The sequence below is a fragment of the Anas acuta genome, chromosome 18 (genome assembly GCF_963932015.1).
Source record: "Anas acuta chromosome 18, bAnaAcu1.1, whole genome shotgun sequence".
NCBI classification, from domain to species: Eukaryota; Metazoa; Chordata; class Aves; order Anseriformes; family Anatidae; genus Anas; species Anas acuta.
This window is the reverse complement of record NC_088996.1, coordinates 10654674-10676440: the sequence shown is the minus strand read 5'-3', so window position 1 is coordinate 10676440 and position 21767 is coordinate 10654674. Positions and strand designations below refer to the sequence as shown.

Here is a 21767-nt window from a genome sequence, read left to right as displayed (position 1 = left end):
CAGCAGGTGCTTTGTGAGCTTTCCATGTAGGGCAGAGGGCGCAGGGATCCTGCCTCCTCGTTACCAGCACGTTTGGCAGCGAGGCCCCGTTCCCGGTACCGCTGCTCCGAACCCGGGACTTTCTTCCAGGAAAAGGTTTTGGGGCTGGAACAGTTGACAGCCGTTCCCCTAGCAGAAGAAGCAGCGCTGACAACAACATCCTTCTGCAGATTTACTAGGATTTCTGCCAGGTCCCGAGACGGGGGGAATGTTTTTCACCCATCTCCCTGCTGGGGCTTTTCAGAGCAAACATTACACACGCGGGGCAGGGTTAGCAGCAGAAATGAACTCCGAGGCCCTGCGCTCCCTTCTCCTCGTGGCTCAGCTCCTGATTTATGCCCACGGCCGGGGCATTTGCTCTTTGCTGCTGTTTTGCAGAGCTGCACACGCTGCTCCTGCGGAGCTCAGAGCCCGTCAAAGGGCAGGATCAGCCCAGGAACGGAGGGCAAATGATGGGGGAAAGGGTTGGGAAGCTCCCCGGAGCCTCGCCGTGCTTGGGGAGCACCAGGAAAAGGAACGGGAAGGAGAAGCAGAGAGGGGGATGAAAAGGACTGGCAGGAAACACCGATAAATCGCCCTCGTGGTGGGGTTCTTTTCATGCCAAAGATATCTGCGTGCTGATTTCTCCCCCCCAGGCACGAACCTCTCCTGGTGGCCCAGAGCCGCTGGCACCCTAAGAATTACGAGGTGGGGAAGGGGACGGAGGCTCGCTGGGGTCAGCGGGCAATGGACCGGCATTGCCGGCAGGAATTAATCGAAGTTCATTGCTTTGGCTAACTTATCCGGCGGAATCAAGGGCTTATTTGCCCGATTTGTTCAAAGTTTGCAGAGTTTTGCCCCTGCTGCCCACTGAGTGCACCTGTATGGCCCCGCTGGCAATTCCCATTGTTAAAACCGAACCCAAAGCCCCAGCTCCACAGCTGGGTTGGGAACCCAAGGAACGTTTCACCTCGGGCAATCTCCCCAGGGCTAGGAGCCGGCATCGCCACATCCCCCGTTCCCCCAGCACCCGGCTCCTATTTTTTAAATTTTTTTATTATTATTTTTTTTACTGATCTGAAGGAAAATTCGGGGAAACCCTGCAGCACCATGGCTCGAGCCCCAGCCCGCAGCTGCGTGCAGGCAGCCGCCACCGTGCCATGTCCCTGGTGTCCTGCTCCCTTCCTCCCCCAGGCACACTGGGGGGAGACCCCCCTATTCCCCCCACACCTCTCATACCACCCCTTAAACCCCCACAACCCCCCATTTAACTCCCCACGACCCCCCTTAAATCCCCCCAAGCCCAACACAACCCCCTCTTAAACCCTCTACAACCCCCCTAAACCCCCTATAACCCCCATAACCTCACCCTTTAACCCCCACGACCCCCCAAAACCCACCACGACCCCCCCTTTAACCCCCATTAACCCCCTCCAATGCCCCATAACCCCCTCCAAATCCCCCATCTCCCCCAAACCCCCCATTAACCCCTCTTTAAGCCCCCCAAACCTCCCATTAACACCCCATTAACCCCCCCAACCCCCCCATTAACCCCTCAAGCCCCCCAAAGCCCCCCTTAACGCCCCATAACCCCCCTTATCCACCCCAACCCCCCCACACCCTCCCATTACCCCCTTCCAAACCCCCCATTAACCCCCCAAATCCCCCATATCGGCCCCATATCCCCCCACATCCCCCATAACCCCCCCATTAACCCCCTCCAAACCCCCCATAATGCCCCCATAATCCCCTCCAAACCTCCCTAACCCCGCCATAACCCCACCAAAGCCCCCCATTAACCCCCTGCAAACCCCTATAACCCCCCATTAACACCCCATAACCCCTCTTATTCCCCCCAATTCCCCCATAACCCCCCATTAACCCCCTCCAAACCCCCCATATCCCCCCAAACCCCCCTTATCCCCCCAAACCCCCCAAATCTCCCATATCTCCCCCATACCCCCTCCAAACCCCCCTAGCCCCTCCATTAACCCCCTCTAACCCCCCATTAACCCCCCCAAACCCCATTAACCCCCTCCAAACCCCCCTATGACCCCCTCATTAACCCCCCCCAAACCCCCATTAACCCCCTCCAAACCCCCCATATCCCCCCATAAACCCCCCATTAACCCCTCCAAAACCCCATTAACCCCCTCCAACCCCCCCAACTTCCCCATTAACCCCCCCTTATCTCCCCCAACCCCCCTAAACCCCCCCATTAACCCTCCTACACCCCCCATAACCCCCCTTATCCCCCAAAACCCCCATTAACCCCCTCCAAACCCCCCATATCCCCCCATACCTCCCCATTAACCCCCTCCAAACCCTCCTAACCCCCTGTAACCCCCCCTTATTCCCCCCAACCCCCCTAAAACCCCCCATTAACCCCCCTACACCCCCCATAACCCCCCTTATCCCCCCCAACCTCCCCCTTATCCCCCCCAAATCCCCCATTAACCCCCCCTTATCCCCCCCCAACCCCCATTAACCCCCCCCCACCCCACCCCCCCATCACCTCCCCCCTAACCCCTCCCCGTTCCGTTCCGTTCCGAGCCGCGCCGCAGCCGCGCCGGGCGCGCACATGGCGCTGCGGAGCCGCCGGCGGGGACCGGCTGCAGCCGGTCTATAAAGGGCCGGCCCCGAGCGGCCGCGGGCACCGGCAGCAGCCGCGGGGGCCCCGGGAGCAGCCGGCGGGCAGCGGGGCCGCCTCCTCGCCCAAGGTGGGGGGTGGGCTGCCGACCATGGGCCGCCCCTAGCCCCCCTGCACCCCGGTGAGTTTGTTTTTTTTTTATTATTTTTTTTTTTTGCTATTTGGGGTGGGGGAGGGCTGGGTTACAGGGTCGGTTTGTTATTTTTTTTTTGCGATTCTTTTCTATTTTTGCATTTTTTGGGGGGTATTTTGTGCCCCCCCCCCCCCCCTTCCCCTCTCCACTTTGCCTCCCCTCCCCTTTTCCGCATCCCTTTATTTTTAGCCGGCGGCCCCGGCGCCCGCCGAGGAGCCGGTGCGGCGGTGGCGATGCAGAAATCAGGGCTGAAATATGCCCCATGTGATGCGGGGGGGCTTTATCCTCACCCCCCCTTTATCCCTGTCCCCCTCCCACGGCTCACTTTAATCCCCCCCGATTCCGAAATGCCCATTATGCACGCCGAGACCTGGGATTATTTCGTTTTTTTTTTTCCCTAAATAGCGGGGTTCCTCCTCACCTCGCCCCCACCCCCGGTGCTGTGACACCGGGAGCTCAGCCCCGACCCCGCACCCTTTTTTGGAGGGGGGGGGCACGGACAAACTTCGAGCCCCACCGGTGGTCGTGGCCCCCTTTCCCAAGCCACGGGAAGGATGCTGGAGCCCACACCCGGCTCCATCCCTTGGCAGAACCCCCTTGGAGAGCCGTGCACCAGCCCCGACCCACCTTGGGGCACCCCACAGGGGGGGCAGCGGGGTGCTGGGTGCCCCCTACACCCCCCTGGGGGGGGCGCAAAGCCCTCGCCAGGTCCCCCCGAGGCCGCTCGCTGTCACCCGTGGGTGCCGCAGCCGGGCGGGCGATGGGCGAGAAGTTCCCCCGTGGGATGGGGAAGCGCTGCCGGAGCCGTTCGGGGTGGAAAATGGAGGAGGGAAACGCCTGGCAGAGCAGGGAAGGGGGGTGGCAGCTTTTGGGGTGCAGCCCCCTGCCATTCCCCAACCCGGCTGGGTGCTGTGCCCCATCATCGGGATGTCCCCATCGCCGTCACCGCAGGTGTCGCGGCGCGGCTGAGCCCGAGGGCTGCGTGGGGAGCTGCTGGCAGCGGGGGTGTCCCCGCTGTGGCCACGCAGACCCCCGGGAAGGTGAGGGCAGGCAGGGCTCGCAGCCCCGGAGCGGTGATTTTTTGGGGAAGGAGCACGCACCCGGGGAGCTGCCGGCTGCCCCGAGCACCGGCAGCCGCTCAAGGCAACGCACGGTGGCTACGGCTCGCAGCAGCGTGCCAGGTTGTGGCACTGAGCAGCCCCGCAGGAAAGTAGGCAGCACCCAAAGGTGCTGGTGGGTGTCCCCCTGGATGTCAGGGAGGCAGGAAGATCGGGGACAGGGAGCGCCGTGGGAAGCCCGGGTGATCCGAGCCCTCTCCGGGTGCCGCGGTGGATCTTTCACGAACTGCATCCAGCCCCCTGCGCTGAACCGCAGCCGCTCGCTGGGTTTTGCTGCTGGGAACAGCTCACCCTGGTGCTGAGCGGGGAGTTTCTAGCCCTCGGTTCAAAGGGCAGGAGCAGAAATGGTCCCTGCGGGACCATCGAGGGAGGAACTTGAGCCCAGCGCCTGCATTTAATTCCTCAGCAGCCCAGGGACTGGCTGAGGGCACCTTACTGATGGTTTGGCTGCTAGGCCATGCCTCCATAAGCAGAATTCTTCTGAGGCTGATGCCTGGCTTGTTCTCTCCTCTCTCCCAGATCAAAAATGACGGTCAAAGCTGTAAAAATGCCGTGCACCACTCCAAATGTTTATACTAAAGTGCCTGACGGAGGATGGGGTTGGACGGTTGCTTTTGCTTTCTTCTTCGTGGAAGCTCTGACGTACGGCATCATCAAATCCTTCGGCGTCTTCTTCAACGACCTGATGGACAGCTTTGACGAAACCAACAGCAGGATATCCTGGATCATATCCATCTGTGTGTTTGTGCAGACCTTCACAGGTAAGAGTAAAGGGCACCGGTCGGAAGGTGCAGCCGTGCTGCTGACTCAGCACCCGAGGGCCTGGTATCTGGGATATCTGGGACTTGTCTCTAATGGCTCCACACCACGTAACCCCGTAAAGCCTGGAGGCTGTGTTCCTGGAACACCACAGATCGGCTGTCTGGACCCGCCAGTCCCTCTGAGCCCCTTGTCCTGCACTGCATGAGGGCAGAGCCCGCGTCCCTGGCTCCAGGGGCTGAGCCCAGCCCGGCTGCTCGGCTCTCATCAGCAAGGAAACTGATGAAAAGAGAATTTCACAACCTAATTCCTCAGTGAAAAGCCTCAAACGTAACCTGAGCTTCACCGAAACCCGCTTGTTTCAATGGGTTTTGCCGCAGGTTTGTCCCGGGCTGCCGTGCCTGGGTTTCTTCTGGATGCTTTTTACCTGGGGGTGGCTGCAGGGGCGATGCTCTGCGAGGTTGAACGGGGAAGGTGATAACGTGGTGGGGACAGGGAGAGGGCAGAGCTGCGAGGAGAAGCTCCGAAGGGGTTGGCAGCAGGGGAAGCTGCTGACCTGTGTGTTAACCACTGACCTGTGCTGCCCACAGCTCCTCTGTCAACCGTCCTAAGCAATCGCTTCGGTCACCGCTTCGTGGTGATGGCCGGCGGGGTGCTGGTCAGCACGGGCATGGTCACTGCCTCCTTCGCCCGCACCGTCGCGGACATGTACGTCACCATCGGCCTCGTTTCTGGTGAGTTGTCCCCGTCCCAGTCCCTCCGTGCACCTTCACGTGGCTTCCAGCCAGCTCTGCCTGGGCGCTGGGCAGGAGCCCCGCTCGCTGCTGGTTTAACTGGGATTGCTGGGGAGGAGAGAGCCCTTCGCAGGTCAAATCCTCCTCCTTTTCCCTCGCTTCTTGTCCCTGTTATCTCGCCCTTTTTCCAATCTGGCCTGGGTGCCCCGCTCACATCTGCTGCCAGGGAGCTTTGCCTCGCATACGGGGACAACTGCTGCGGGCTCAGAGCCTTAAAGCAGATGAGGTCCTGAAAGCAAACACTGCTCTGTTTGGGAACAGGAGGCACTGCCTAGCAGGTTTGGGGTTTTGGGCCTTGTGTTTTGTTTTCTTCTTGGGTTTTGCTTTTGTTTTTTTTCTCTCGTCCAATTTAAAAAAATAACATTTTGGTTTCCCCAATGGTTTTCTTCCAGGGTGACTTGCTGAGTTGGCCGAAATGATACTGTAATCTCACCACCAGGAAAGCTGACTTAACGTGTTCTCGCATCAGTGTTTCCCCCTCCCTTTCTTGTTGTTATGGCAATTTTTGGCATTTATTCACAGGCCTCGGATACTGCCTCTCTTTCCTCCCGACTGTCACCATTTTATCACAGTATTTTGACAAAAGGCGCTCGCTGGTCACAGCAGTGGCATCGACAGGGGAATGTTTTGCTGTCTTCTCCTTCGCACCAGGTACAGTGCCTGAACTCCATGAATTCCTGCATGCCTAAAACCCCAATCCTGCCCTGATCCTCTTCCCAACCAAGAGGTGCTCGTTGGCCTTGCCATGAGCTGCTGCAGCCCCCAGGTTGTAGCTGATGTGCCTGTGGCTCTTCTTTGTGATCCTAAAGAGTTGTCTGACCATGGCAAACACCCTCCCCTGCCCCCAGCAGCCGAGGTGCTGTGCATCAGGGAGGGATCCCGAGTCCCCCAGCACGAGGGATGGTGCTGGGGTGCCTGCAGCCACCCCGAGCTGCAGCAGGGAGAGGGAAAGGGGCACAGGCAGGAGCTGGGGAAAGGGCTGCGCTCCCCCCAGCGCTGCCTGGCACACCGGGCCCTGCCACGCTGCTGCCCGACCCGCTGGCTCCCTATATAGAGCTGGCAGGCTAAAAATAAGACTTGAGAAACTCCAGCTATTTAAAACACAGGCAGCACAAATAATTGCTCCTAAAGGTTAGTGGGCTCATGCTGAGCACAGGCAGAAGGATGGCCCCAGCCTGCTGGGGACCTGCCCCCAGCCCAGGAGAGGAGCGCATCCCACATGGCCCCATCCTGCCCTGTCCCCAGCAGCGTGTCTCGGGCCTTTCCTTCAGATGGCAGCCTCGTGTGCACCCTTCTGCCTGGCTAATGCCCATCCCAGAGCTCATCTGGTTGCAGCTGAGGGCTTGTAGTGAAGCAGCCGCACGCACCTTTGAGCGAGGCCGAGAGACTTCCTCTGGTAGCTGGTTGCAGGGTGGGGTCAGCTGAAAGAGGAAACTCAAGCGTTGCGTTCGCTCTCATTCACTAAAAATAACCCCACCTCCATCCCTGCACATCCCAAACCCCCTGGGACCTCCGAAGTGACAAGCAGCGAGAGCGCTTCTGCTAGCCAGATGTGAGATGTGGTGCCTGGGCTCCCTGCTGAGATCTGGGTGCCCACCCCTGGGTGGCCCTGGGCAGGGCAGGAGGGGCCCACAAGGGTGCTCAGGACCCTTTGAGGTGCTCAGGACCAAGCTGAGGTGCTCAGGACCCTTTGACTGGTGCCTGAAGTGCCATGGCTTTGGTTGCTCCGCTAACCTGAAATTCAGACAGCTTCTTGGTGTGGCCGCAGGGGTTTTTTAGTTACGCTCTGTTCCTGTGCTCTCTTTCCTCAGCAATTACTGCTCTGAAGGAGCAGATCGGCTGGAGATACAGCCTGCTGTCTGTTGGGGTGCTGCAGCTGAGCATCGTCGTCTGCGGGTCGCTGCTGCGCCCCATTGTCATCAAAGAGCAAGCAGAAGAAGAAGTGAAAGCGCAGCCTCCGGAGGAGCCCACGGAGACAAAGTACATGCTTGAAAACGAGCAAACACGCACCTCAATAGAGTCCATTGACTCAGGAGTCGAAATAACTACCTCACCCAGAAATGTGCCTGGAAACACCAAAGCAGAGCCGAAAAGTGAAGAACCAAAGGAACATGCACAGACCCTCGTTGGAAACAACAGCCCCCCTACAGAACCAAAAACCAAACTACTGGACTTTTCTGTGATGAGAGACTCTAGCTTTATCTGTTATGCATTCTTTGGCCTATTTGCTACCCTGGGGTTCTTCGCTCCCTCCCTGTACATCATTCCCCTGAGTCGCAGCCTTGGCATCAGCAAAGACCACTCTGCATACATACTGTCTGCCATGGCGATCGCAGAGGTCTTTGGACGAATTTCAGCTGGCTGGGTTCTCAACAAAAAGCCCATCCGCAAGATCTACATCGAGCTCATCTGTGTCGTTCTGCTGTCTGTAGCACTGTTTGCCTTCCCTTTCGCCTCCGAGTTCTGGGGGCTGATGACATGTAGCATATTTTTCGGGTTCATGCTGGGAACAGTAGCGGGCACACACATTCCTCTGCTGGCAGAAGACGACGTGGTTGGCATTGCAAAAATGTCTTCTGCAGCTGGAGTCTACGTCTTCATTCAGAGCTTAGCTGGGTTGGCTGGCCCACCCCTTGCAGGTAACTAAAACTTCCCTCGTGCTTTTTGTGTGCCTGATAAATGCTGGTGCTGACCTGTCTAGAAGGTGTTGTGATGGCCCTAGTCGTAGTGCTACCCTAAAGACCTGCAGCTAGCGCGAGGAGGCTCTCGGAGCCAGAAGACTGCTGCAATGCAGCTCTGCAGAGTCCCAAAGACGAGGCAGGCTCCACGGAGGAACCTCAGGGCAGAGAAAAATGCTGCAGTGCTGCCCTGATCCTGTTAGAAACCCAACGCTGGCATCAGTTCAGGCTGTAGTGAGCGGCAGAAGCAGACTGCTTTCCCTGTGCAGGTGGTCTTACCACACACTGCAAAAAAAAAAAAAAAAAAGTGACGTCTATCAGAGAAGTATTTCAGTCCCAGTGTCCCTGCAGTGACTCAGGTCTTCTGACTTGCAGAAAGATGACTAAACGAAATGTTTTCCCACCTTTCCTTTAAGGTAGCATCTGGTTGTCATCAGTTATCTTCTCCTTGCAAATATTGATGCAGTGGGCCCTGTAGGAATCCTCTTCTAAGTGGGGTGGGCAAGAGCGTGGGGGAAGGTTGCGGCTAACTGGTGTAAATGTGTCTTCCATAGGTGTCTTAGTGGATAAAACACAGAACTACAGCTCAGCCTTCTACTCCTGTGCTGCTGGCATGGTCCTGGGTGCTGTGTTTCTGTCCTTGGTGAGGCCGTGCAAGGCTGGGCTGTGCCACCGGCAGCAGCCGGGCACAGAGGAAGGTGCAGCAGAAGGCACGGTGGAAGGCACGCAAGACTTGCCAGAGGACTTCATCGAAATGGATATCGGAAAAGCAGATCATTCAGGAAAAGGCTGTGACAGCGCGGCGTAAAAAACTGTCCCTTCTCCATCTAACGTACTTGGTGTAAGCCTGGGGAACGTGTCAGCTCTGCTCCACATTTTAAAACTACATTCTAAAGGGAATGTGAAATTTTAAATGTGAACAGAACAGTTGCTATTAACAAACAACTTTTTTTTTTATTGTTAGAAAGAACTTTTTTAACCAACAATGGAAAGCTCCATAGAAAATACAGATAGCCACATAAGAATAATTCGTGTCTAGCATGAAGCTGTGATGCACACTCCTGCTTTCCCGATAACACGCATAGGTAAAGGCTCGACTGATCCCACGTGGAAAACAGAACAGCAGAAGCAGCCCGTGCAAGGCAACCTGGCAGTGCAGTCTCTGACTGGCTCCGTTCATCCCGTACTGCAGATCCTGCACAGTCACAAACCAATTGCACCAACTAGAGATGAGTATTTGTGCAACACTAGTAGCCAACTGCATTTTCTTTCGGAAGAATACGGACTTATATTTTAGACTTGAGGAGGAGGCTAGGCTAGATAGCTGACTTAAACCATTGCTATTGTTCTTCTAATTAACTTGAATGTCACAAATGCTGGGAAATCAGAGGTTCCATATGTCTTTGTGGCCAGTTGTTACTGCACATATTTCATGATAAGATCATTTTTCTTCTCCTGATTGGTTTCCTTCGAACCGCCTTGTATCACTAGTCTGCCCAGATGTACTGTTTCTAATTTAACTAGTATTTATTAATTTATTCTAAGATAGTTAAAGGACATTATCGTAACTGGAGAGGAAAAATAATCTTTTGCATAATGGAAAACTGTCTTTACATCAAACCTTTCAATACCTATCTTGTATTGCTAGCTTGTGAAATTGTTGGGGAAACTCACAGCATAGACTATAGCTGTTTTTAATAGGTAGGCCCTAGGTAACCCCCTTGTTATTTAAAATGATAATAATAAAACCCTACAGATTCACTATCTCCTTCCATAAGGCCTCAGCTGCTGTCAGTGGACCTGGCTCTACTGCCGTAGGCAGACCGCCACGCAGTGAGGATTTGGCCCAGCGTGTCTTAACATCTGAATGTACCCAAACGTCTCACCTAGGGGTGCACGGGGACAGCTCTGCCACATCTCTGAACAAATGTGGAGTCCCTCGATGCTGTCCTGGCCGGGGGCTGGTCCCAGCAGTGCCCTTCCTCCCCAACCTCAGTGAGAGGCCTTTTGCTGCTGACTTCAGTGAGACAAAGAACTGGAGCCCGTGTGTATTTAATGTGTAAAAGGAAGTATAAAAGACCACGTACTAGCTGTTCATTTAGTCTTAACAGGAGCGATTCCTACTCCCAGTGACACAAGCTTGCTTACCCCACCTATGTGCATCTTACCGCCTCTAGGCAACTCAGGGGGAACAAATAAAATGAGTCTGTTTCAGTTTGAGTACACGTGCTTTGGAAAAAAAAAAAGCATTTCTGTGTATTTAAGTGGAAGTGGCATCATGCATTAACTGCTACACTGACATGTCCGTGTCTTTTACCAGCCATAGAAACGTGGGACAATCTGTAGAACTCCTCTTTGGGAAGGTGCTTGATTTGTTTTTGTCTTAGATGTCCAAAAAAAAAACCAGAAACAGGCACTCATGCAACGAAGTGGCTAGAGCAATCCATCGTCACTGCCTGAAAACTGTTGTGACCATGCTGCAGTCTCGTGTCCTTTCTATGCCTCAGCACTTTATCACCCACAGCAGAACCTCGCTGCGTCGCGCCAAGGACTGGAAGACCCCTTACCGAGAACTCGAGTGTTGCGAGTCAGTGAGTAACTGAACAAATCCCGCGTTGCATTCAGATGTACTTTATTTATTGTTAATTTATGATACTTCAAGCATTTGGGTAAATGTTCTGTAGCCTATAATTGTAAGATTATTGAAGTCTTTGTAATATGAGACCTCACTACAGCACTTTGCTATTACAACTCTGCTTGGAAGTGGAATAAGGCCTCCAGGTTTTGCGTGTGTGTGAAAGCTCCCTGTTCTGCAGATTTACGAGGTTCTACTGTAACTTTTTTTACAACAATTTCCAATACAGATCAAATAATACGTTTGTCACTGACCTCGCCGTACGTTTCTGTCCTGTCTGTGTGTGCGCGGGCTCGGCAGACCCAGATGCGGGCTTCAGTGCGCCCAGAGCAGGATCTACCCATTTGTAACGCACCTAGTGGGCTCTGGAAAAAAAACCTAAAACACTGACTTTGCAATAAACTTTTCCTTTTTTTTCCCTTTTTTTTTTTGAATGATTAAGAAAACGAAGGAGCTCCTTTCTGTGCCTCCCTCCTGCCTAACCCTAGGAGCAGGGTTAGGTCTCTGCTGGCCTCGTGGTGCTTTGGGGTCCCGCTGCTGCTTCCCCTCCCGGGGCTGTGGTGTTGCACTTCCCCGGGCTGAAGTGGTGTGGTTACCCTGCAAATTGGGCAATCCTACAATCATACCTTCCTTTAAATGAGCTGTTTGGAAGCCATCTGCTTGGTGCTGACCTCGAGGGGACTCCTGCAAACCCTCAGCAGCGCAGGCCTGGTTCTGGGCAGCCTTTTCTCCTTCTGAGCGGTGGCTGAATTGGCGGTGCTTAGGGACATTATCCTCGCGGCTTCAAGAAGCAGGCAATCATGTAATTATTTTATCATCTCGCTGAATTGCAGAATACTTTCTACATGCCAGGCTAGGCGGCTCCCATATCAAAAATCAAACTAATAAATACCAGGCCAGTCGCACTAAGGGGCACTTTTCCCTTCCCCAAACCTTATTTCTCCCTCCACCACGCGACGTTACGCCCTTCCTTGTTTAACCTGTAACTCCTAGACTCACCAAGCCCTACCAGGAGTAATATGGCCACGCTGCTAAATTCCAAATACAAATGTGTTAGATCTGCAAATGACTCGTTGAAGGACTCATCGCATCACCGACAGGCATTAATTGCAATTTATTTTCATTCTAATTGCAAAAGTCCCAGAACAGAGGTAGGTGATCACACGTGCAAGCAGAGCAGACGACATAAATACCAAGCTCCCAGGAAGCCAATCTGTCTCCCAATCTGACTCTGGCTCCATTGCAGCAGTGAACAAACACGATTTGCAACAACTTCCCCAAAACAACAACAAAAAAGTACTACAAAGGCCGCACACTGTTCACATCCTTATAAAGATGAGCACATAAAACTGTAACACTGTCAGATGTTTCCCAGCACACAATTTGGAGTAATTCTTCCCACCTGGTTTAAATTAATGGCCCATGACCTCCCTGCTCATCCTGGTATGAAGGCATTAATGCCAGAACAAAATAGGGTGAAAATGCTTTTATTCAGTAACCGTGTATAGCTACTTCATGCCAGTAAATCAGAGGGCAACGAGCGACAGAAGTCACTTCTGCGAGCCTTGGTATCCCTTTCCAAAGGACTTGTACAAGATTTTATGCTCCTGTAGCCATCTAGCCAACGAGGCCACTGCCAGGCAGATGTAAATAAAGGAAATTGCACAAGGGCAGCTTGCAGCAGGACGAGCAGCCCTCAGCCCCTAGGTGTCTGTCCATTCTATAGCAGAAAGGAAGCTGTACAATGCTGTTTTTTTGTCATTTTTTCCATTTAAAACTAAAGGGAACGGCAACCTCTTAGGTTTTTTTCACTTCTTTTAGATAAGCCAACGTCAGGCTCTTAAAGGGACAAACAAGTCTTTAAAAATAGCTAAACTGGTTTGGGAGAGACCGGAAAAAAAAATGAAGTAGGTGCTTACAAAACAACACAAGTGTTTTAATGATTCCCCTCAGATGTTACTTGTTAGCATCTGAGATCATTGTTTTCCAGCTGCCCGTAGTAAACATGACCTGAATTTTTTGGTGATGCAAGCACTGACAGCAATCCCTCTCCCTCTTTAAGGCTCATCCTTAGGATGTTCAGAGCTCAGTTGTAGCAGGACGCTCGCTGAACCGCTGGCTTTGCTGAAAGACAACGACAAGGCACCATTTTCCAGAGGTAGGACCCTGCACTTGACCACTTGGTGACATCGGAAGGCCAAATCCCTCCTCGGTCCTGCAGTGCCACGCCGAGGACTCGCTTTCCCCTCCGGTCAGTGAGGTTCTGCACCACCAGCATGGATGCAGAAGGATGGGGAATACCGGCTGGGGCTGGAGAGGGAACAGTTCCCTCTAGTGTAGCGCTGCTGCACGAGGCCTGGGAAAGGCTCTCGAGCATCCGAAGCTGCCCTCAGTTACAGAACCTCATCTGCAGCTGCAACGTGTGTGCCTCCCACAGATGCAAGCCACCTCTGGGGCTCCTGGCAGGAACACGCCGAGATTTTGAGATCCTCCCCCCGCAGTTTTGCTCACCCAGACTTTTACTTGCAGGATATGCAAACTCGGGGCTGTGTTAGCATAATGCTTTTCTTTTTTTTTTTTCTTTTTTTCTTTTTTTTTTTAATTTTCCTTCTTGCAAATTGCAGCAAGCCACCTAATAAATCAAACACAACCCCCCACCCTCTTTCCTACAACAGTTGTCAAGCTCCAGTTACGACAATTTGCGGTAAAATATTACTCACCAACACTTTGGCCCGTGCGAGCAGCTCTGCCTCTGTAAAGACAGCCCCCTAAATCACTGCTTTGTCACAGAAGCCACAAGCATAACCAAAAGACTTATTACACGCAGACATTATGAGAATAAGGCCAACGAGACAATAGCTTCCCCGGCTTCCTTTTTGTCAAAGCTTTCATTAATGTTGTGAACGGGTTTTTCTGCTGCGGCCGCTGCCGGCTGCCTGCCACAGCCCGGCTGGCAGCAGCACGGCACAAACCGGCCCCAGGGAGCCCCAGCAGCAGCGAGACCGAGCATCACCTCCTGCTCAGCATCTCCTCGTGCCCAGCATCTCCTCGTGCTGGGTCAGATCCTGCCCTCCCCGGGCACTCTGGCGATTTCCTTTTGGGCTCCGCGAGGTTGCACCAACACCACGGGAAGTGATCGCAGGGAGGCATTTCAAGCACATCGAGGCTTTTGCATTTTGCCATTGATGTGGCTGTTTTTTTGTTGTTTTGTGTTGTGTTGGTTTTTTTTTTAACCTGCTGCAAAATGTGTCAAAGATATGAAATAACCCGAGAAATTGCAGCTGGGGTTGAGGGCCTGCAGGAGATGGACACGTGGGCGGCAGGCACCAGCTCCATACCAGGTAGGTGTCCCACCACAGCCCCAACCGGTGGGAGCAGAGCTTTGAGGACAACTGGGCTCCCCCAGCCACTTATGCTCACAATTCAGCACGTGCAGGAGGGAGCGAGCACAGTAACCACTACGCTCTGGCACTCACACCCTGCATTCCCCCAGAAAACCTGCAGCAGAGTGAGGGGAAGAGGCTGCTCTCATGTGCACAGCAGAGGGGCTCCCTGCCCGCTGGGAAATGTCCCTTCCCCTCCTCCTGCAACAGCCCAGGCCTCCAGCACGAGCTCTGAGCTTGCCCTGATCACACCAAGTAAATCAGCAAACCCTGCCTGTGCTTGTATCTCCCTTCCTTACGCACCCCCGGTGTTATCAGCAAGAACTTATCAGCGGCAGCCACTCGGGAGGAACAGCCCCACGGCATTATCGGGTGCCGCAGGGCTGGGAGCGCTGCTGGCAGCCGGTCCCACAGCCGCAGGGCTCAGGCTGGCTCAGCACCTCCAAGAAAAGCCAGATTCCCTCCCGGACATTGCCAAGAAAGCCCCCAAAGCTGACGCACTCGCTGCCCAAAAGCCAGCCCAGCACCCGCTGGGTCCCACTGGGTGCCTGTTCCCCAGCTTGCACCGAGCCCCTGCAGCGAGGAGCACAGCCAATCCTTAACACACAGCCCCGTTCTGCCCCAACACCCCCTGCACATAACCCCATGAGATGTTCAGCCCCTGCCCTTGCACAACAGCAGCTCTGACAGCAGCCAGGCTCCCATCCACACATACCTGCAGGGAAAGCTCTGTCCCCACAAGGCGTTTCCTCCCTCCCTTCGTGACTCACGCCATTCCCCACGTGCTGCTAGTAATAAAATACATTAAATAAACCATACCTGGAAAGGCAGAGTCTGCAGGCTTTATGTTTCCTATCCCTTTTTCTGGCTGTTTTTGTGCCCCCTCGGCTGGTGGAGAGTCAGAGCCCTCCAGAGCTCCTCTCAATATCACGACCAAGGTCTCTCAGGAGTGAACCTGGAAGCGCGCTCCCTCAATAACCACCAGGAGAAATCCTGGGGTGAACAGATCCCCTCGATATTTAAATACTACACCACATTCAATCGTTCATGGAACGTTTTCACTGAGACTGCCCCTATCCTCTCCTGTGGTATCCTCACACCTCTAAGATCCTTTTTCCGTCTGTTTTGGGCAGCTCGGAACCAAACAAGCATTTTCACGAATTTCTTCAAATACACACCTCACTTTAAATGCTGGAAGAAAGCAAGGCTGAGCAGAGCACTGCCAACAGTGCTCTTCAAAAGGTTACAGGCTCCTAAAATCTATCAATAATAGACTTGTTTCTTTATTTTACCAATGTACGTGCTTGTAGAGGGCACGTCCCACCTCTGCAGGCCGCTGAGTTGGTGCAATCTGATCAGTAGCAGCACTTGGAAGTCTTTTCTGGACAATATTCTTCCAGGAAGAACACTGATCTTGCAGCCCAACCTACACGTGGGATTTCTTGGTGCAAAAGAAGGGGCCAAAGTGGTCAGCTAACAGTGTGTAAAGGGAGAACTGAGCAGAAACTGTATTTCTACCAAATTCACTTGTTTATATGCAAGGAAATGCCAGTAACAAACATCAGAATGTGCAAGCATTCTATTTCAACACAGCATTTACATACATAGATGCACTTGGTGTGTACTTCCTCGTTGTCAGAACAGCAGATAATTCACACGCTTCAGAAACATTAATTGCTCACAGTGTGTGAGACCAGGAAGGGAGAGCAAAGGGAGATTTGTGCACCAGGGAGCAAAAATTAATCCTGAAAATTGGGCGCAGTGGGAACTCTCACCTGTCAGCTTCATTTGGGGCCCTGGGCACAGCGAGTCAATTTTCCAGCAAAGGAAATATCCTACCTGGGTGACGTGAAGCAAATGAAAGCCTAACCAAATCCTGATAACAGTAATTACAAATAACACCCCGGCCCAGGAAATTAAACCTTTCACATGAAGTGCCAATTAAATCCGCGAACCGGATTCAGAAAAAAATAGAAGCTATGTAAACAACCTGGATTAAAGCTCAAGGCGCCTTCGCTCAACCTTCCTGCAAACTCCTGGGTGCAACTTTTGATCCTCTCCTTGTTACCCTCTCTCTACAGACACATCCTGGTACCCACAGAGGCTCTTTCAGGCCAGCACGTGTCATGCTCAGAGACCATTTCTCCCCACCTACAGTGCCCTAAATTTAGCTGCTCATTCACAGCCGCTCCTTTCACCTGCAAACACTCCTCTACTTCCGCACGGGGACTCTCACTCCGGCAATTTTGTTACTGGTCTGGCAATAAAGGAAGAATTAAACAGCCCAACAATCTGCTGCAGCTGCGTGCCGTACAGCACACCCCGGGCCCCGTTTGTGAAAGAAGCTGCAGACAAACGTTCCTGGATACACGCGGCATCAGCAGAGACCAAACACTGCAGCATCGTGTTAGCAACCAGCGGCAGCCAAGGGATGATACAAGCATTAGCTTTTCAGTGAAGAATTTTTAAGGCACTGGTAGATTCTTGTCACACGGCGCATTTTAAAATAGTTCATAGTAAATGATGGAAAATAACCCTTTAAATACAGGAGCTTTTCCGTATGTGCTGGACACTCTTCCCGTGTGCTTTAGTCCTGCTAATAACCACCTGCAGCTCTCCTCAAACACTTTGAGAGGCTTTGGTGAGTGTCTTGAATCCCGTACTGGGTCCTGTCACTGTTTTGCTATTGCCTTCAGCCCTGACAGTGCTGACATAACACATTACATGGGCAACAAGGAATAAGAAAGTTGAAAGATTTTTCTCATAACAAGATTAAAGCTACTTTCAAACTCATTCTTTCTTATCACCACATTCCACTTCTCGTGTGTAAAACCAGCAGGGGTTAATGCTAGCTAGAAGGTTGTCAGCCCCCCCCAGCAGAACCCTCCTGCTTTGCTCCCAAACACCCTGACTCTTCTGTAACACCTGCTTCTTGTTAGCAAAACAAATAAACAGTTTGTTACTAACCACATGTATAACTCTCTGCCACTGACATTTCTTTGCATGTCTCAGACCACAGTTTCCTTTGGAAACCCTGAACTTACGTGCTCCCTTAGTTCTTACGTTTGCAAGGCTGCAGAACGATGAGAAAAACAAGAAAACACGCACAGGCAGAAGCTACAGTATCTACAGCAACAGCTGAAACACAAACTGAGGGAGGGCTTGTGAAATTCACCCCGCCAGGAAGTTAAAAACGAGGCTGACCGGCACACGCCATGGGTGTTGTAACCAAATCTCAAGGGCTAGGTGGCAGCTCCCAGGCAGGGCTCCTGCTCCCATCACCCTGTGCAGAGAGAGAGAGAGAGGAGCTGCCACACAGCTCTAAGAAAAAAAGGCAAGTCACCAATCTTCCTGGGCTGTTTGGGTAATACCAGTCTGCTCCTTGACACCTTTATCCCCAGGAGGCCTTGGGAAGGGCTGTTTAGCTTTGAAGACACGCTGCAGGCAGGCAGGAAGCACTGCTCCTGCCCCAGCACAGCAGACCTGCGGTGACAGCGACGGGAAGCAGCTGAGGCTGTGCACGTGCAGCAGCTCCAGGCACCAGCTCGCAGCTCTCCCTGCCCCCAGAGCTCCGTGGTTTGCCCTGCTAGGAGGTAGAGGCAGCAACGCTGTGCAGGTGGATGAGCAGCGGGAGCTCTGCAGCACGGGCTGCCAGCAGCACAGCCCCAGTGCTGCTGGAGGGGAAGGAAAGTTTGGGTGCTGGTTTCTGTGCCTGCCCCATCCCCAGATGTGACAGCTTGTTGTAGTGACAAGGCTGATGGCTGCTTGTGGAAATGAGGTGGGCAGAGGGTGCCTGCCTGGAGCCCTGCACCACACACTGCAGCCACAGAACCCCCAAATACACCAAATTTCCCTCGTCAGGTCTGAAAAACTGACCGTGTTAGGTAAACTGTTCCTACCTCCACCTCCTCACCTTCCTCCACTCCTTTCCACCAACAGCACCTACCACGAAACGGGCTCCAGCTCACCTTGTGGGACCTCAGCAGCAGCAAAGCTGAGCCCAGGAGTAAAGGAGACGTGAAAAGAAAAGCACAGCAGCAGCGGAAAAGCCCCCTGCTTCCCTCCAGCAGGCCCCTGCTGCTCCCAAAGTCAGAATCCCCTGAGAAGCTGGCAAAGGCGAAGCCCCCCGCTCCTCCTGGTACCTGCTGCTGGCTTCGGGGGGAGCAGGGATGGGAGCAGGGATGGGATCAGGGCTGGGACCGGGCTGCACGGGCCGTGGGCGCCCCCTGCTGCCGCCCCCGCTGGATGGAGAAGCTCGGAGCAGCCCCAGGGGTTCGGATAAAGGAGGCTGCAGCCACCTCCAGCAGCCTAAAAAGCCAGCGTGGGCTGCAGGTGAGATGCGCTGGGGAGCTTGGTCCTGCTAAAGCGTGGGAGAGGGGGCACTGCTGGGCTTGGCTGCTACCAAACGGGAAAGGTGAGCCTGGAGCCTGGCTGCAGTTGGCATGCTGAACTCTAACCTTGCTGTCATCATTGCTTTTCAGCTTTCCATACTGTTTTTAAAGCTGCATTTCTCACTGAAGTCACTATAGGATTGCTACTGCCCATACCCGCACAGCCACGTACCCTGTCACTGTATGAATCTGACTTTTTAAGCACAATGTCCTTAGCAAAGTTGAGCTTTGTCAATCCCTCGATAGCTTTAATGAACACAGCCTTTGTTTTATGAGGGAAGGGCCAAAGAGCGTATTTATGACTGACATAGTTTAGGTATCAGAGAATCCTGCTGTGACCGGGAGGCAAACTCATGCTCTGAACATGGCTTGAGATCTCGGAGGGCCTGGCTCTTTCCCCTACTGCCCTTTCATACTCTGTGCCTTTAAGTTTACAGCAAAGTTACATTAGACTTAAATCCAGTCGGTCACATGTAATGAACATTTTTAGTATATAAAAACATGCACTTTTTTTTTTCCCTTGCAACCAAAATTTCAGTTGCAGGCTGCCTGCATTTGTTAGGAATTCCCTTCCTAGATTTTATTTGCATGGAAAATATGGCAAAAGAAAGGGTGCCTGAGCAGCACAGTGAATCGATACCACTTGTGGGATTGCTTTTTCCAATGATTAGAACTTAATGAGTTGGAAATATATCCATCTTCTAAAAATCACAGAGCCATAAAACAAACTGCGAGGCACTGAGTATCGCTGCTCACCTTCTACTACACATACACAGCAAGCATGAGTTGGCATTTTTTCTATTAGAATAGAACAGAATAAAATGGTTCAGCTGGAAGGGCCCTACAAGGATCACCACATCCAGCTTAAGCTGTTTGTTCACATTTTGAAAGCCATTCGAGTATTCAAACACACAAAGTTATGCTGTAAGACACGATACCTTTTGTCAAGGAAGCTTGTCCAAAGATGGAATTCCAAGACTCAATCTGGATAAAGCTCTGTCATTGCTATTCCCGCAACACACAAAGCAGCTGTCTTTTCTCCTTCGGGTATTTCAACAGATCCCCTGGGGGAAAAAGAAAAAAATCAATGAAAAGGCTTTTGTCAGGAAAAAAATAAATAACTTTTTTCAGGATAGAAGCAGAAATATACAGAAAAGCTGTGAACGTGCAGGATTATTTTTACGTATGTAAATACATGCTGTTGAGCAGGAAAGTCTGAGTATTCAGATACAATAATATTCCAAAGAGAGACTTTTTAAGTGCAAGTCCTCTTTGCAGATTTGGGCCTTCACAAAAAATTACCCCTTTAAAAAATTATTTTTTATTTTATTTGGTTCACAGATTGTTGAAATATTATTTTATAAAAGCAGAAAGAAAGGACAGTAAGAAATTTAGATATTTGAATCAATTGCTGATTGCTAGAGGAAAAAAGTCTTCCTAATCCTACAGATGCTAAGTGGACTCAGCAAAATTCCTAATAGACCACATCACAAAAAAATCACCCTTATGAATGATCAAACAGCAAATTTTATTACTGTGGTCCCACAGATTTTTTCTTAACCTAACCAAGTTTGACAAGAACACAAATCCTACATTATTATGCTCAACAACAGGCAAAACATCCATCTGTCCACAGCATTAATTTAGGGGGTTTATTTCTCATACTCAGTGGCTGACAGAGCATGGACTTCACAGATGTAAAGGAGTAATTCAACCAGCTCACGAAGCATGAGCCTGCTGCTCTTAGATCATCCTGCTGTCTGCAATGGGACTACTTAAATGAATAAAAGTTACAGAATCAAATAACTGCAGGAGCTGGGATTTGGGCTTGCAAGACACCAGCCTCTAAACCGTGTTCACACCTATTCTCTTCAGTACAAGGCCCTAAGAACAGCCTTTTATCAGACATCTCCCCTCTGATTAGTGACTAACAAAGAGTTCCCTCTGTTCATCAGTTTGTCAGCATTATGTACCTGCAGGAGTCTGTAGGCTACTTGTAGCGTGTTCATCTACTCCAAAAGCACACGCTGTACGTGAAACTGGAACGGGTTCGAGGATTTTCAGTCAGATCTCTGGAGACGGCTTCACAGCACTCCTTCAACCACGTCACATCATCTTCTGTGCTAACTTCTGACTCCTCGAACAAACCTGTAGGAGGGATCCAAAAAAGACAGAAGGTTATTAATTTTCTTGCTGCAGGATAAGCCAACCAACTTGCTTAACAGCTTTTTCCCAGAGCTGTAATACTTATTTCAATTTTTAATGAATTTCGATCCATTTTGTGGCAGAAAAACACACACAGAGCTGTTGCGTAGCATTTGTAACGTGCCTCGACTACACATGCGATCTTTTACAACTCCTGATAATCCCAGGACCTTGTTGCCACCTTAACCCGTAGCTAAAGGATAAAATAACTACGTGCAGTGGTCCAAACTAACGATATTTACCAATAGTTCCTGCAATGCAGGGTATCTCCTGTTGTGACACAGCAGGGCTTTGCTTATTGAAGCCCCGGCTGAAGGAAGAGGCAAACAGGCGTGCCAGGCCTTGGCTGATTTTGGATATTTTCAGCCTCTATTTACAACAGGAAGGCGTTTGAGAGGAGGAGCGTACTTTCTCAACACGGTTAATTAAAAAGCGGTGAAAACGAGACAGGAAACATGAATGCGCCGCGATTCCGGGGCCGGCAGCAGGGCGGCCAGGTCAACCCGGCAGGCCGCGGTGCTGCCGGAGCTGCCCCCGGGCCCTCGGTTGCCGCTGAGCCCCGGTGGGTCGGGGCCCCCGCCTCGGCCGGGTCCCGGCTCCTCGCAGCGAGGCCTCGGGGCTCGGGGCAGGCCGAAGATCGAGGGCTGAGGCCCGGAGCCTTCCCCCGGCCGCCCTCCGCCCCTTTCTCCTCACGGGGGCGCCGGGCCCGCGGCGGGCGGAGCCGCGGCCGGAGCGGGGCCGGGGCTGGAGCCGGGCCCCCCGTGCCTCAGAGAAGCCCCTGGTCTCGGTCCCCAGCCAGCCTAGGGTCGCTTTGGTTCCTCAAGTCGATGTCCCCAGGACTGGGGGTGCCCCCTGAGCCGGGCTGGCGGCCCCCAAATCCCCCCCCCGAGCAGCCCGTTCACACAGCGCAGCACCACACGGGGCATGGTCACCCCTGAGTGGGGCGGATAAAATTGATAAATTTGGTGGCACAAACAGAGCAAATGGTGGCAAGGAGGGTACA

The 21767-nt window shown here is 52.6% G+C and overlaps 2 protein-coding genes across 4 annotated transcripts in view; one reads left to right on the top strand and one right to left on the bottom strand.

The window, feature by feature from the left end:
• Window positions 1–21474, bottom strand: part of ARSG (arylsulfatase G) — a 44390-nt gene extending 22916 nt beyond the window's left edge. The window contains exons 1-3 of one of the 3 annotated variants that reach the window (XM_068655436.1): window positions 21007–21474; window positions 20533–20707; window positions 19498–19623 (exon numbers count right to left, since the gene is read on the bottom strand). The gene's annotated coding sequence lies outside the window, so the exon portion shown is untranslated. Of the gene's footprint in view, window positions 1–64; window positions 1213–19497; window positions 19624–20532; window positions 20708–21006 lie in introns of those variants that run through there. The other 2 variants (XM_068655434.1, XM_068655435.1) reach the window with 2 other exon arrangements.
• Window positions 2654–11038, top strand: SLC16A6 (solute carrier family 16 member 6). The gene is made up of 6 exons (XM_068655433.1): window positions 2654–2789; window positions 4439–4680; window positions 5269–5412; window positions 5995–6123; window positions 7284–8111; window positions 8705–11038. The coding sequence occupies exons 2-6, from the start codon at window positions 4446–4448 to the stop codon at window positions 8956–8958; spliced, it is 1590 nt and encodes a 529-aa protein (XP_068511534.1). The 5' UTR covers window positions 2654–2789; window positions 4439–4445; the 3' UTR covers window positions 8959–11038.
• Window positions 21475–21767: the final 293 nt, after the last annotated feature.